Source organism: Physeter macrocephalus, chromosome 14, assembly GCF_002837175.3.
Source record: "Physeter macrocephalus isolate SW-GA chromosome 14, ASM283717v5, whole genome shotgun sequence".
Lineage (NCBI taxonomy): Eukaryota > Metazoa > Chordata > Mammalia > Artiodactyla > Physeteridae > Physeter > Physeter macrocephalus.
The window spans coordinates 81,969,000-81,984,049 of record NC_041227.1 but is presented as its reverse complement, the minus strand read 5'-3'; the positions used below and the strand labels follow the sequence as shown (position 1 = coordinate 81,984,049).

The window sequence follows — 15,050 nt, the reverse complement described above, 5'->3', positions numbered from 1 at the left end:
TTGTTAACCCCACGACCCTGACTTAGACGACCAAGTGTCCAAGGGGAGGGGCAGCACCACGAAAGTGACAAGGCCAGGCAAAGCCTTTCAGCGAGGGACAGGCCAAGTGCTCAGCGCGGGAGGAGAGCCAGAGGAAGGAGGACGGAGTGGCCTCCCGAAGGGGTGCCATCTGGGCAGCCTCGCCGGAAGACTCAGAAAAGCAGAGCCCACGCAGGGAGCAGACGCCTCGGGGCCCGAATCGTGAAGGTCTCAAATGCCAAGGCCCGGGGGAGCCCGGAAAGTTCCAGAGCCTCAGAGCGGCCCGCCCGCTGACCTGGTTGTAGTGCATGGTCACGTAGAGCTCATTCTCGAACTTGAGCGGCTGATCCCAGAGCACGCGCCGGAACCACAGCGTGTAGCCGCCGTCCACCTGCTCCATCTCCGAGGCCACGTCCAGGATGTAGGCGCGGCGGCTGAGCGGGCACACGTGCTGGCCTGTGGGGAGCCGGGGGCAGCTGGCTGGGGTACGAGCGGCAAGCCCCCTCCTCGCTCTGGGACGCAGCATCCTCAGTAAAGGAGAGCACGTTTATGGGACAGGGTGCCTGTGTGTGTGGAAGTTGTAACCGCAAGCCACAGCCGGCCTAGGTCTAGGGAAGTGCCCTGCGCGGTGCTCAGAGAAAGCCTAGCCCCTTTCCAGAGGAGGGCTGGGGACAAGGAGGGGCACGGGAGGCCTCAGATCAGGAGGGCCCGTGGGTGCCTTTCTGCAGAACTCCTTCAGGGGAGAACCCCCTGCCGGTCTCCTGGGGCGGGTGGGGAGGACGGTGGGGTCTGGCACTGAGTGGTCTCAGCCTGTACGAGAGGCTTAAGTTTTCATTTCCCGAACTGACATTTCTGCTTCCCATCCCACACCTTCGGCAAAATTTTACCAAAGAGAGGGGGTGCGGCACGATGGTAAAGTCCAGACTCTCCAGGCCAGACAGTCTGGGTTCAAATCCCAGCTGTGTGACCTTGGGTAAGTCCTTTAATCTCTGCGGCAGGCTGAGTAACAGCCCGACCCCAAAGATGTCCCCGTCCTATTCCCCACCCCCTGTGAATATGTACCTTCGTGGCAAAGGGGACTCTGAAATGTGATTAAGGATCTTGAGGTGGGGAGATTATCGTGGGTACCCAAGTGGACCCAGTGTACTCTCAAGGGTCCTTAAAGAAGGAGAGATTGGAAGATGCTACGCTGCTGGCTCTGAACATGAAGGAAGGGGCCGTGAGCCAAGGAATGTGGGCGCCTCTAGAAGCAGAAAAGGCCGGGAAAAAGACTCTGGGTTTCCCAGAGTCTCCAGAAGGAGTCAGCCCTGAGGACACCCTGGTTTCAGGACTTCTGACCTTCAAACCATATGATAATAAACGTGTGTTGTTTTAACCCAATGAGTATGTGCTGATTTGTTATGGCGGCAACAGGAGACTAATACAGTCTCCCTGGGCCTCAGTTTTCCCATCTGTAAATGGGAACGATACCCGTCTCATTTCATACGGTTGTGGTGGAGATTAAAGCAGTTGATAAGATGACATGATCTCAGCAGCGCCTGGGACATAGCCTCTGCTCCATAAATTCAGTGACTGGGATCATTTTGTTACTGCCTTCCGCTCCCCGTGTCGTGGCTGGATTCGGGGCAAGCAGGGCTGAGGATACGTGGTTCGGAGCTGAGCCAGCAGCGGGAGGGCTGGTTGGAGGTGGATGGACCTGACAGGCTGGCGGCAGGGAGCAAGGCCACAGCCTACGGCAGGTGGGCTGCAGGGGGAAGGGGTTCGGCTGAACCGAGAAGGGCCAGGTGAGACCAAGGGTGGGGGCCCTTACGGCCATTATTAAGGCGTTAAGAGACAGGAAAAAGAACTCGCGCCTGTGGCTCCAGGAGTCGCGTCCTATCAAGTCTCCTCCTCCTTGAGGGCAGGGCCCACTGAGTGGCCCGCGGGTCAGACGCGGGGCTGGGGGGCTCGGGGCAGAGTGGTCCCTCTACCTGGGCCTAGGGGCTTCCTGGAGGAAGCGGCATCTGACCCGGGCCTTACAGTGGGGGTGGTGGGCGTGGGCCCGGCGTGCCGCACCCCCGGGCCACTCACCTCGGTTGGTGACAACAAAGATGACATACTCATCAAAGGCCTCGGGGCGGGTCAGAGCCATCTCAGCACAGATCTCCTCCACCACGTCCAGGGCCACCTGCGGCGAGGGAAGCGTGAGCCTGCACCCACTGGCCTGGCGACCTCTGCCCCCAAGCCCGCCCAGACCCCCTGCGCAGAGGCGAGGATCCCCGAGGTCCCTGGGAGCCAGCCTCATGCAGGAAAGGGCACAGCTTTTGGAGTCTCAGAGACTCGGGTTCCGAGGTGGCCTGTCTCTCATTTGCGGTCTGATCCTGAGCTGGAGGGCCCACCCCACCCCAGGCTCAGGCTGCTCCTCTGAGAGATGAATCCTGCCCAGTGGGGGGGCCGGGGGGGCCCAGCACCCTTGGGGGCCCACCCTGGAGGCCGGGGTCCCTGCCCGACGGAGACACCCCGCCACTTACGGTGCACGTTTTGATCTTGAGGTGGCGCTCGAGGCCTCCGGGGAGAAGAAAGAGCTGCCTCTTGGAACTGCGGCCGGCCTGGGGTGAGGAGATTGGGGAGGTGGGAGAGGCCGGGCCGGGGCTCTGGGCCAGCTGCTGTCCCCTCCGTGGGCGTCCCCGACAGGGACCGGGCAGGGCCGGCGAGTGCGCGCGACGGGGTCTCTGGGCCGGGCTGTCCCGCTCACCCCAACCCCCCGCCACCGCTCACCAACATGGCGCGCAGCTCCATGCTGCCGGGGAGCTCCAGACGGCCACCGAAGCACAGCGTTCTCCGCAGGTTCTGCTCACAGGCCTTGGCGATCCCTGCAGAGACGGGCGTCAGGCCTGGCCCGGGGTGGGCGGGGGAGCAAGGGGCTCCTCCGGCCCCAGCCCTGAGTCCACGGGGCGGGGGGCGGGGCCGCGTGCGGCTAAGATGGCGCGGCTGTGCGCAGCACCCCAGTGCAGAAGCCCCCACCGTCTGTTTCCCCACCTCTCTGGGCTAAGCAGTGCCCTCGCCCTGCTCTGGGGAGGGGTCAAGAGGGCTGGGCCCACTCTGCCACCTTCCCTGGAGCTGAGTCTCTTCCCCTCTGAGTCCAGGGAGGTCCGCTGAGTCACAGAGGAGGCTTCAGAAGCAAAGAGAGTGAGGTCCCCATCTCCTTCACGGCCGCCGTGGTAACCACAGGGGCCCTGGCCTCTCTCTTAGGGGGACCCAGGGGTTGCTCTGGAAGCTAGGCTGGGGCTGAGGCTGAGGAGCGGCCCCTTTCCTCCAAAGTCCAAGGGGAAAAGGCCAAGACCCTGACACCAGCCTTGGCGCCCCGGCCTGAACCCTCTCAAGACCCTTGTTGATTCCCAAAGACCAGAGAAACAGGGCCCCGCCGCCTCTTCCTCCTCCACTCCCACATGCCACACGTCCTCCTCTCTGGGCCTTCACCCCTGCTACTCAGCCTACCTAGAAATCCCTCCCATGTGCTCACGACCCAGAGCAACGCTTCCTCTGGGAAGCCTTCCCTGATACGCCATCCTCCCCCCCCTTAGATCAGACAGCCCATCGCATCAGCCCCTGTGGGACCTCCACAAACGTTTGGGGATGGACCGATGTTAGTAAACATTGCCCGGGCACCTGTGAAGGGCCAGGCCCTTCAGTCAGCTGCCCGGCCGGTCCTCATGCAGACAAGCCCTTGGCCCTGATTCCCCGCCCGCTGGCCCCCTCACCCTGGAAGGGCAGGCCCGGGGTCCGGCCCACGTCTTGGAGGAAGCGAACGAGGTGTGGCTGGAGGACTTCGGAGCAGCTGCGGTAGGCAGCCACGATGTACAGCAGCCTCCAGCCTCGCTGGCAGCTGTCCCTGCGAGGACACACATGGGGCTACGTTGCAGGTGGCCGCCGCACCACAGTGCCACGCCGGGAGTCTCTCCCGCTCTCAGGCAGCTCATCTTCTGAGGATGCTCCTCCTCCCTGCCCAGCGAGTGCAGGGCCGGTGGGCCCAGAGCCACGCAAAAGCTGTGTTCTATTGAGAATCCAGGTGGGAGGTAGGGAAGGAAGAGGACAAGCCCCCCGCACCCCCAGCCAAAAGACAAGCCTTCCCCGGGGGCATCTCTCTGGGTGACGGTCTCTGAAAGAGGGCCGGGGGACCCTGTGCAGAGCTGGTGGCGGGTAAGGCTGGGTGGGAGGGGCAGGAGGACGTGCTGAGTGGCTCTGAAATTCCTGGGGTATGCGAGCAAGTGGACAGGAGGGTGGCACACGCTTTGGGTCCCCACTGTGTGCTGGTCGTGTGCGGGACACGGAAGCTCACCTTTGCGCTGCCCCGGTGTGAGGGTTTCATTGTGGGGACCTCCGGCGTCTAGGGACAGCGCTTGGGCTTCCTTTGGGAAACCACCCACCCCTCCCGGTCCCTGTGGTTTGGAGATGGGTTTCAGAGCCAGGACTGGCCGACTAGAACACTGCAGCCCCCGGCCACGGTGGTGACTGGTTTAGGGACGGGTGTGGGAGCCCGGTCTGGCCAATTAGAGTTCAGCCTCCCTCTGGCTCTGGTGATTGGTTTGGGGACAGACACATGACCCAGGTCTAGCCAATCAGAGCTCTGTATCGTCCAGCCGTTGTGGCTGGCTCAGGGATGGACGTGGGACCAGTAAGACCGGATTTGGGAATCTTTGCTACAAATATCGGGTCAGTCTTGCTTTCCCTGGGATTGCTGAGCTGGGAGATGTTTCTCTCCAATCTATGGGATATGTTGCTTGGGAATGATATCAACACAGAGGAAAGCAGGGCCAAGATAGAGAGAAGGACTGCTTCCTGATGACACCTGGATCCAGCTGTGCCTGAAGTCCCATGTTAGACTTTTCAGTTACCCGAACCCTCTTTTGCTTAAACCAGATTTAATTGGGTTTCTGTCACTTGCAACCAAGAACCTGGACTCACACATTATCACCACATTTTCCAGATAAGGAAACTGAAGCTCAGAGACAGGAAAGGGCTTGTCCCAGACCAAGCATGCTCTGTCTACGGAGTGAGGGAGAGACAGGGGGAGAGACTCCGGAGGTTGACCTGGCCCCTCCTGGAGCATGGATGCGCTGGGGGAGGGGAAGACACTCACTGCTTGGTGCTGGTGTTGTCTGTGATCTGCTTCACAACTTGGCAGTAACACTCGTCCCGCATGACCTCATGGTCCCTGCACAGCTGTAGGAGGGCGGACCAGGTCACAGGTCACACGCCCAGCACATAGGAACAGGGTGGGCACTGGGAGATGGGCCTGGTGCCCCTTCCCCGGACCCCTCCCCACCAGTGGGATGCATTCCTCTTTGGGCCACATGACAGCTTCCCACCCCAAAGTCCTGCTACTCTGGTGACAAATGGGGAAACCGAGGCACCGGGCAGGCAAGGGAGCCCCAGCAGCCGGCTGGACTGACCTTCAGGAGGGTGCAAAGCACGTCCAGTTCGCTCTGGCCCTTCAGCGAGGCATCCCCCATGAACCGCATCACAGCTGGAGGAAACACCGGTCCCACTCGGGCCACCAGACCCCCAGCTGCCTGCCCCCCTTGGGGACCCTGGGGTTGGACGCCTCCCCGGGAGGCTGTGGCCAGAGGAAGCGGGGGGAGGCTCCTCCTCTCTGCAGGGGCCCCCCATCTGAGTTGAGGGAAGGGGTGGTGGTGAGCAGGGGTCACAGTGCGGGGTCCCGCCTGGCCCAGAGCCCTGGCCGCAGTCCCACCCCCACACCTAGAAACATGTCTGTGGCCATCTTGTTGAGGCTGCTGTCGCTGAGCTCAATGAGGGAGTCCTGGAGCGGGGTCTGTGGGGAGAGGGGCTGGGTCACCAGGGGGCAGAGTCTTGATGGGAGGGGCTGAGTCATGGGGGCGGGGCCTGTGATGGGAGGACTGGGTCAGGAGGGGGCGGAGGGGAGGGCCACGTGGTGCCTCCTCTTACAACACGAGGGTCCACACCACCAAAAGGCAGCCGGGACGCCACTAGGGAAGACACCGTTCCCTGGGAGGAACGCAGGCCCTCGGGGCGCTGAGTGCTTGGGTCCCATGGGGGACAAGGCTGTTCGGCCCACGGGCCTGGGAGGGGGCTCTTGTACCACCTTTTTACAGAGGGGGCCTGGGGCTAGACACCTTGGTGAAGCAAAGCATGTCCTCCAAGGTTCTGGACGCCCGACCCTCCTTGCATTTCGGCCTGAGGCCGTCCCTGCAACAGGAAGCGGACGCTGACCGGTCTTGCCTCCGAGCTTTGGCCACGCCCGCTTCCCACCTGGAGCGCGCCTGACTCAGCGGCAGCCCACCGGGCAGCAAGGCTCCCGAGCGGGGGCTGCAGGGGGGCCTCACCCCTCGGGGTTTCTCATCTCCCCCCAGCACTGGCGCCTCCCGCTTGGGCGGCCGCGAGAAGCCCCAGAGGGACCCTCCCCGGGGCGGGGATGCGGCGTGGCGCCACCACTCACTGGGGTCTCCTCTGAGGGTCTCGGAAATGCTTCTGGGCAAACTCGAGCATCGTGTACGGTGGGAGAGCCAGGCCATCCTCCCCGCGGTCCGCGGAGCCAGCCCTGACTGGGGGACCCTGCAAGAGGGCCGGCCGCCCCCACCCCCCGCCCAGTCAGAGCGGGCCCAACGCCACCCCCGGCTGTGCCCGGACCCTCTCGTGTGGGCCCACTGCCTCCCCGGTGGCCTGGTCCGGCTGACCTTGCCCTTCACCGCTTTCTCTCTCTCCGCCCTGGCGAGCTCTGTGCCATGGGCCTGGACCCGCCCCCCTCACCTGGCCCCGCCCCGGCCCAGGTGGACTTCGCCTGCTGGCCGGCCCAGGCTGGTCCTGCCCCATTGGCCTGGTCACAACCCTTCCGCTGACCCCCACCCACCCCACCCCACCCCACCCCACTGGCCACGCCTCCAGCCATCTCTGGCCACTTCGGGGTGGGGGGGTCACATCCCAATGGGTCATACGTCTGGCTAGCTCAACCAGGCTGCCGGGCCCCAGGATGGCCTGCTCTCGGCTGAGCCCCTCCCCTCCACCTCCACAGTCAGGCTGACGCCCTTGCTGCGTCCGCCCTTCGGCCCAGCCCCGGGCAGCTCTCACCTCCCTCCTGCGGCCCACCTCCCGGGCAGCGGCAGTGGAGGCCACGGCAGCGGCCACGGCGGCAGCGCGGCCCCGGCCCGGCTCTGCAGGCAGCTGCAGAAAGTCGGGGGCAGCCGCGGGCTGCACCAGCTCGGAAGGGAAGCGGCCCACACGCCCATGGATGGTCCCAAATCGCCAACCTAGGGGGCGGGATGGGCTCTGAGCAGCAGGGGGGCCCAGGGATACAGAGCTTGTGTGGGAGGTGTGTCACGGGGCCATTCACAGAGGAGGACACAGCTCTGGGAAGGGAAGGCATTCCCTCAGCGGGAGCTGCAGGGAGCAGAATGCAGCGCTCGTGGACCCCTGGGCCACACACACGGGAACGCTAATGTCCACGGAGACCCTTCAGCCAGATACGCGGGCAGAGGGCTGGGCTGCACGGCCGCCTTAGGAGCTGCAGCCAGGCCAGACCCTTTGGGACCCCAGAACCCCATCGTGCATCCGCTCTGTTTGGGGTTTCTAGGTCTGGCCGTTTTGGCAGCTGAACGGGGGTCCTGGGGTACCTACCGAAGTCAGGACCTCGGTGCCGCAGCTCCTCCAGGTACACGACCTTCTTGCCGACCACACAGCCAGCACTGTAGCCTGAGGGCCGGACCTACGTCAGCACCCGCTGGGAGGCACCCCGGGAGGCACCCCCCCCCCCGCCTCCCCCACCGTGCCCACCCCTCCCCGTGGCGCTGACCCATTCGAGGTGGCTCCAGGGGCTGCAGGTGGATGATGTCGCCCTTGTGGAAGGCCAGCAGCGCTGGGTCCTCAGGCAGGAAGTTCCTCACAGCGACCACGTAGTCCGAGTCCTGGGTCAGCCAGGGGCGGGGTGAGGGCTGCAGTCCCATCCCCCTCCTCCCGGAGGCCAGGGGCCACTCCCCTGCCCCTCACACCGGACGTCAAGAGCGCTGGGCCAGGCCTCACCCCCTCCACTCCTCCCGAAGCCTCCCCACCGAGGCCAGCTGCCGGGCCTGGGGGCTGCCTGGTCTGCAGGGAGCGTGGGGGCGGACGCTCCCACTGCAGCACGCAGCGGCGAGCAACGCAGTCCTTGCAGGAGGGCGAGCAAGGCGGCTGCCGTGGAGCCCAGGGGCGTTAGTAAAGGACTCCGAGGGAGCGGGCAGAGGGGAACGGGCGTCCCGGCCGGAAGGCACAGCCCACGCAGACGCACACACACATCCATGCTTCCCAGGCACGAGCCCCGCTCTGGGCCCCCAGCCCTGCCGGGGGCACCTGTAGGAGGGCCCTGACCTTCTTCAGCTCCAGGAGGAAGTTGTCCACCAGGGTCTTGACCTGGTGAGCTCGAGCTGAGAAGAGGATGACCTTCTCGCTGGCCAAGTTGAACTCCAGCATGTTCTGGGAGGGGATGGTCACGAACAGGATATCTGCAAAGCTGGAGGAGGGGAAGGTGGCATGAGGGCAGGACCCCGCAGCTAGAGGGATGCCCTCCGCCCACCGTCCTGCTCTTTCTGCCCCTGCCGGCCTCCCCCCACCCCTGTCCGCAGTTCTATCGTGTCGCCCACACCCTGTGAACCCACAACCTTCCAGCCCTCCCCATGTTTGTGCCTTTTATTTATTTTTTTGCCTCTTGATCCAACCTCCCAGATTTTGCCCACCCAAATCTATCTCTTGCGCTGCTTGAGCAAACTCTCCATCTCCTGAAGCAAGGAGCCTGCACCTAACCGGTGAGGGAGGCGCTCCCCGCCGGGCTCTGGTATAAAGGACAAGGGGGCTGCTAGGACGGAGGAGTCCGAGGACTCAGGAAGGTCTCACGCTGAAGCACCCTTTCCCTTGGGAGCTGCGTCTGCATGTGGCTGTTCACACGGTCGCCCCCGCTGCACGGCGAGCTCTGTGAGGGCCAGGCTGCGGCGTGGCCGGAGATGGGGATGGGGTAGGGGCTCCCAGCTCCCCACTTCTTGGCTGTGGGACCCGAGACAAGCAACACTTCTCTATGAGCCTGCTCCCCTGAATGAAGGGCTTTGGCACAGAGCCGTGCGTGTCGTAGGTACAGTCGCCCCTCGGTATCCGAGGGGGACTGGTTCCAAGGCCCTTCGAGGGCACCAAAATCCACGGATGCTCAAGTCCCTCCTACAAAATGGTCTGATATTTGCATATAACCAATGCACACCCCGTAGACTTGAAACCACCTCCAGGTTACTTTCTGTTTTTTCTTTTCAGATTACTCCTAACACCTAATTCAATGTAAGTGCCGTGTAGACAGTCATAAGGGCCACGTAGACGTTATGTGAATAGTTGCTGGTGAGTGGCAAATTCAAGCTTTGCTTTTTTGGAACTTTCTGAAATTTTTTTTCTGAATATTTTCCATCCGTGGTTGGTTGAACCTGTGGATGTGGAGCCTGCGGATACGGAGGGCCAGCCGTACTCAGTCAACGGCTGTGAAGCAGGCCGGGGAGGAGGCGCTGGTGCCGGCGCACGTCCAGAGCCCGGCCAGCCCCATTCCCGCCCGCCTGCCGGTCACCTGTATGTGCGCAGGACCCGAAGCTGCCCGCCGGCCTCGTGGCTGCCCTTGACTACGCGCAGGAGTTTGATGCCCGTGTGGGACACGGCTAGGATCTGCACGCCGGTGCCCACGCTGCCCTGGGGTGGGGACAGGTGGCACGTGAGGCTCTTCCGGCCTCATCCCTGGAGCCCCTGGGCGGGCAGGGGGCAGGCAGGGGGCTCGCACCGTGGCAGGGAAGAGGCGGGAGAAATAGACCGCCCAGCTGTCACGTGCAATGCCGACCACGGCCCGCTTCACACTCTCCGTCACCAAGGGCCTTTGTGTGTCCAGCTGGTTCTGGGCTAAGGGACACAGGTCGGGTCGGGACTGACCCACGTGGCATGGGGGGAGGCGGAGCCTCAGCAAGGAGCTGTCAGCCTGCTGTGTTCCCAGCGTCCACACTGGGAAACTGAGTTCCACAGAGAGACAGGGACGGCCGAGGCCACAGCCGGTCAGGCGGAGCCCAACCCAGACCTGCGGCCGGGCCGTGGGAGGGGCCGGGAGCAGAGCAGGGAGGGCTGGCGGGGCGGGGGGGGGGTCTAGCTATCGCCCCATCGACATCCTTCCCCCGCCCGGCCCACCACGGTACCAAACAGGGCTTTCATCTGGAGCCTCTCCTCCGCAGAGATGCGCAGGCAGGCCTCGGAGAGCGTGTCGTGCAGGATCTGTGGGGGGAGTGTGAGGCGGCGGCCCGTGGGACTCCCCCAGCCGGGGGCCCAGGCCGGACTGCTTCAGGACGACTGGGAACGTGGCAGGGGTGCCTTCACGCAACAGCGGGGCCATCTGTGTAAGTCAGATCCCACTCCCTTCTCCTCGCCTCCACCCTCCCCGAGCCCCAGTTCCCTAATCTGTACGGTGGGGCTCGGGTTGGACCCCAGGCCGCGTGTAGCTCAGACCAGCCGTGAGTCTGCTTAGGTGGGACCGTGGGCTCTTCGACCCCGTCTACAGTGGGGGACTCGGCAGAACAGCCTCCCCTCCTCGCTGTGGTCGAGGACCCCGAAGCCAGGGAGGAGGATCCGCAGGCTAGGCTACGCGCCCCCCTGCCCTGCCGAGTACACGAGGCATTTAGGGAGGAGAGGCCCTCACCTGGCGGAACAGCAGGTCCAGCTGCACAGGGTGGCTGTAGCTGTCCTTGGGGTAGAACACCTGTGGGGGCGGGGTTTCCGAGAGGACCTTCTGGAGGCCCCTCCCCCGCTGCAGCCCCGCTCGCTCTGCACCGGCTGCGCTCTGACCCTGACCCTGACCCGGCCTCCCGCCCCCCTCGGGCCCCTCTGCCCCCGCCCAGCCCCAGCGGGCTCCCGCACCTCTTTGCGCAGGAGGATCTGCCAGGGGGCGTTCTGGTAGCCGTAGAAGTCGGAGCTGAGGAGGCGGTGCAGCCGCGTCTGCACGGGGTCCTCGGCCGGGGGGGGGGTCTAGCTATCGCCCCATCGACATCCTTCCCCCGCCCGGCCCACCACGGTACCAAACAGGGCTTTCATCTGGAGCCTCTCCTCCGCAGAGATGCGCAGGCAGGCCTCGGAGAGCGTGTCGTGCAGGATCTGTGGGGGGAGTGTGAGGCGGCGGCCCGTGGGACTCCCTCAGCCGGGGGCCCAGGCCGGACTGCTTCAGGACGACTGGGAAAGTGGCCGGGTGCCTTCACGCAACAGCGGGGCCATCTGTGTAAGTCAGATCCCACTCCCTTCTCCTCGCCTCCACCCTCCCCGAGCCCCAGTTCCCTAATCTGTACGGTGGGGCTCGGGTTGGACCCCAGGCCGCGTGTAGCTCAGACCAGCCGTGAGTCTGCTTAGGTGGGACCGTGGGCTCTTCGACCCCGTCTACAGTGGGGGACTCGGCAGAACAGCCTCCCCTCCTCGCTGTGGTCGAGGACCCCGAAGCCAGGGAGGAGGATCCGCAGGCTAGGCTACGCGCCCCCCTGCCCTGCCGAGTACACGAGGCATTTAGGGAGGAGAGGCCCTCACCTGGCGGAACAGCAGGTCCAGCTGCACAGGGTGGCTGTAGCTGTCCTTGGGGTAGAACACCTGTGGGGGCGGGGTTTCCGAGAGGACCTTCTGGAGGCCCCTCCCCCGCTGCAGCCCCGCTCGCTCTGCACCGGCCGCGCTCTGACCCTGACCCTGACCCGGCCTCCCGCCCCCCTCGGGCCCCTCTGCCCCCGCCCAGCCCCAGCGGGCTCCCGCACCTCTTTGCGCAGGAGGATCTGCCAGGGGGCGTTCTGGTAGCCGTAGAAGTCGGAGCTGAGGAGGCGGTGCAGCCGCGTCTGCACGGGGTCCTCGGCCGGCTCCAGGGACCGCGAGGACAGCGCTGCAGGGGCGGGAGCGGGCTGGGGCAGAGAGGCCTCCCGGCCCGTGGCGTAGACACGCCCGATCACGCGGGCACACGTGCACACTCACACAGCCCAGCCCTCCTCCCCGCACACGGAGACCCGGCGCCCGCAGGCCCAGCCAGGGGCCGGGTGCCCGGGCGCAGGACAGACAGGCTGCTGCCCGGAGGCCAGGCCCCGGCAGGTGTGGGCGGAACAGACAGTTCAGAAAGGACAGAGCTCTCAGCGCCGGGAGCGGGGGTGGGAATAAAACCGGCGACTTAGGAAACTCTGGGGGACTGGTCTGTGAGGGGCGTTCGGTCTGGGCAGTCGGGCAGACCTCTCTGAGGAGGTGACACTTGAGACCTGAATGATGAGGAGGTGCCGGGCATGCAAAGATCTTCCGGGAAGAGCATTCTAGGCAGAGGGGACAGCAGGGACAAAGGCCCTGAGGCAGGAGTGGGCTCGGTGTGTGCCAGAAACAGTGAGGAACAGGGTGTCTGAGGGGGGGACGGGAGGAGATGCGACTGGGAAGGTGGGCAGGTCGTGCTGCGTCACGTGGGCCACAGTGAGGGGTCTGGAGTTTATCCCAGGAGCCACGGGAGCGTTGTTGGCAGGGCGTGACGTGAACCGACTGATCTCTGTTAAGATGGCTGTGGCTGCCGTGAGGCAGGGGATGCAGAGGTCAGGGCTCCAGCTGTGATGCCAGGAGGCCTGGGTTTCTATCCCTGATCTGACACTTTTGAGCTGTGTGATCTTGGGCAAGTCACTTAACCTCTCTGTGCCTGTCTCCTCCCCTGTAACATCCAGAGGCACAACTGGTACTGTGTTGAAGGGCCTTAGTGAGGATTCAGTGAAGTCAGAGTGGGCCTGGCCTGAAATCAGTGTTAAGGGCTGATGCAATTACACAAACGTCCTCACTGTAGGTCCACACGGGCCCAGGGACGCGGACACGCATGCCATCGTTACGCAGACCAAGTCTCACCTGTGTTCACGCTTGGACACCTGCCCTCGGGCCCCTCCCTCCCTCCCTCCCTCCTGGCCCTCACCTGGAGTGGGCCCCACGGATGGCCCGGGTGTGCTGGTCACTGGCTTCACCAGGGCTACGGCCTCTCTGGGGACCTGTCCCTGCCCCAAAGACAGCGCTCAGGGGGGAGCAGCAAGGCCACGGCTTATAGGGGCAGCTGGTTTCTGAGGCTCCCCCAGAGGCCCCAGTTTGTCCTGCGTCCCACCTGGGCCCAGCCAGGCCCCGCCCCTCACCTGGGTGCCAGGTGCTGCCGCTGCATGGCTCATCTGCCCCCTCAGGATCAGCAGGGCCTCCTCGTGGGGGTCCGGCCGCTTCACGAACACCCTCCCGCCGTCCTTCCTGGTGGGTGGGACACTGAGTCTCCTCTTCCCAGCCACATAATCCCACAATAGGGAACTTTTTCCTCCACCCCCATCACTATAAAGGAGAACCCAGAAAGGACCAGAGACGGGTGGGGGTCACACAGCACGCCCTGGAGAGCGGTCACCCAGAGAGGACCAGAGACGGGTGTGAGGTCACACAGCACGCCCTGGAGAGCGGTCCTGGCCTCCCTCTGCCTGGGTGGCTCACCTGGACCACCTGTGTGAACAGACTCACTCCCTAAAAGTTGCTAGGCGGGGGGGCGCTGCGAACCCAGCAGACGGGCACGTGGGTGGCGGCCGCGCAGGCCCGTGGGGAGGCCGCCGTCTGGACGGCCGGAGGGCTGGGGAGGCCAGGCTGACCTGAAGGCCTCGGGCCGGCCTCCCCGGGGCGGCTGCTGGTGCTGCCTGACGATGTCCTTGATCTGCTGCGTGGGCTGCGGGAAGTGCTCCGAGTTGAGGGTCGAGGACCGGACCAGCTCTAGGCCGGGCGAAGCTGCGGCAGGGGCATGGGGGCACAGGTGAGACTGCCCTCCCAGCCCCGCCCTGGGAAGTGGGAGGCCCCCCCCGGCCGGGAGAGGACACTCACTGGATTCTGGAGGCGCCCGGCCCTGAGCTAGAATGGGGGCAGCCACGGGCTTGGTGGGGGGCCTCGGGGCCTTGACCAGAGGAGCGGGAGCCACAGGCTTTGGAGCGGAGCGCAAGAGCACGGGCTTGGCCGGGAGTCCAGTGCCTACGAACTTCGGCCGGGCCTCTGGCGCTAGGGGTTTCTGTGGAGAGCAGGGTGTGGGGTGGACTTCCCGGGACACATCAGTCTGCTCTCAGGGACCCCACGTCTGCCCAAGAGGGGTTGAGGGGGCTCCTGGCTCAGAGAGGCGCAGCGATGCCCCAGGGCACCGCAGCACTCACCTGGGGAGCCAGGCTCACCTCTGGGGGCGACGGCCTTGGGCTGGGACTCAGGGGCTGCTGCTGGAGCGCCATGGCCTGCAGGGTCATCTCCCGGGCCTGGGGAGGGTAGCGGTGGTGAGCGGGCAGGCCCAGGCTCCGCCCCCCGCAGCCCCCAACCCCGGCACTTACCAGCAGCACAGCCTGCTTGTGGATGAAGGCTTGCTGCAGGGCCAGCGTGGAGGCGTCCAGGCCTGGAACTGGGGGGGCCGCGTCAGGGGACGTGGATCCAGAGGCTCGGGAGATGGGGGGGATTCCCTGCCATGCCTGCCCCTCCTCCGCCGGCTCAACCTCCCCCCGCGGCCGAGGCCGCCTCTGTTCCAGGGCCAAAGCAGCCCTGAGAACCGAGGGGCTCCACCCTGCGCGACCCTGGAACCGACCGGGGGCAGGCACTGACTTAGCTTTGGCTTTGGCTCTGGAGGTCTCCGGGGGCTGCCTTTGCTGTCGCTACTGCCATCTCCACCAGGCTGGCCTCCCCCTTTCATGCGGTAGGCAATGGCTGTTGGCTTCTCCAGGTCCTGGGAGCGGGGGCAGGTGGCTCAAGTGACTGCCCCAGTGCCGTACTCCCCAGGTTCCAAGGCAACAGGCACCTGACACCGCCACCGCCTGCGTCCCGGGGGCCTCCCACCCGCATCTGCTGTGTGCCCGGCCTCTGCCCACAAGGCAACCCGGTCAGGCCTCCGGCAACCTCGCGAGCCCCCACCCACCCCTTTCACAGGGGAGCAAACTGAGGCTCAAAGGGGCTGTGCCCTGCTCAGGGCTTCACGTTATGCCTTGGAGGGGCTCCTGGGAGTTCCC

At 65.0% G+C, this 15,050-nt stretch overlaps 1 protein-coding gene across 1 annotated transcript in view; it reads right to left on the bottom strand.

Moving 5' to 3' along the window:
* Positions 1-22: 22 nt before the first annotated feature.
* Positions 23-15,050, bottom strand: part of MYO15A (myosin XVA) — a 46,877-nt gene continuing 31,849 nt past the window's right edge. Inside the window, exons 38-63 of the mRNA XM_028498071.2 lie at positions 14,650-14,770; positions 14,385-14,452; positions 14,235-14,312; positions 13,897-14,077; positions 13,671-13,803; positions 13,182-13,287; positions 12,971-13,043; positions 11,802-11,923; positions 11,584-11,643; positions 11,088-11,163; positions 9,812-9,927; positions 9,605-9,723; positions 8,377-8,518; positions 7,826-7,937; positions 7,651-7,725; positions 7,105-7,283; positions 6,476-6,591; positions 6,153-6,225; positions 5,758-5,830; positions 5,451-5,524; positions 5,138-5,220; positions 3,759-3,889; positions 2,776-2,870; positions 2,529-2,606; positions 2,089-2,185; positions 23-474 (exon numbers count right to left, since the gene is read on the bottom strand). Coding sequence (XP_028353872.2) covers positions 23-474; positions 2,089-2,185; positions 2,529-2,606; positions 2,776-2,870; positions 3,759-3,889; positions 5,138-5,220; positions 5,451-5,524; positions 5,758-5,830; positions 6,153-6,225; positions 6,476-6,591; positions 7,105-7,283; positions 7,651-7,725; positions 7,826-7,937; positions 8,377-8,518; positions 9,605-9,723; positions 9,812-9,927; positions 11,088-11,163; positions 11,584-11,643; positions 11,802-11,923; positions 12,971-13,043; positions 13,182-13,287; positions 13,671-13,803; positions 13,897-14,077; positions 14,235-14,312; positions 14,385-14,452; positions 14,650-14,770 — 3,033 coding nt within the window. The remainder of the gene's footprint in view (positions 475-2,088; positions 2,186-2,528; positions 2,607-2,775; positions 2,871-3,758; positions 3,890-5,137; positions 5,221-5,450; positions 5,525-5,757; positions 5,831-6,152; positions 6,226-6,475; positions 6,592-7,104; positions 7,284-7,650; positions 7,726-7,825; positions 7,938-8,376; positions 8,519-9,604; positions 9,724-9,811; positions 9,928-11,087; positions 11,164-11,583; positions 11,644-11,801; positions 11,924-12,970; positions 13,044-13,181; positions 13,288-13,670; positions 13,804-13,896; positions 14,078-14,234; positions 14,313-14,384; positions 14,453-14,649; positions 14,771-15,050) is intronic.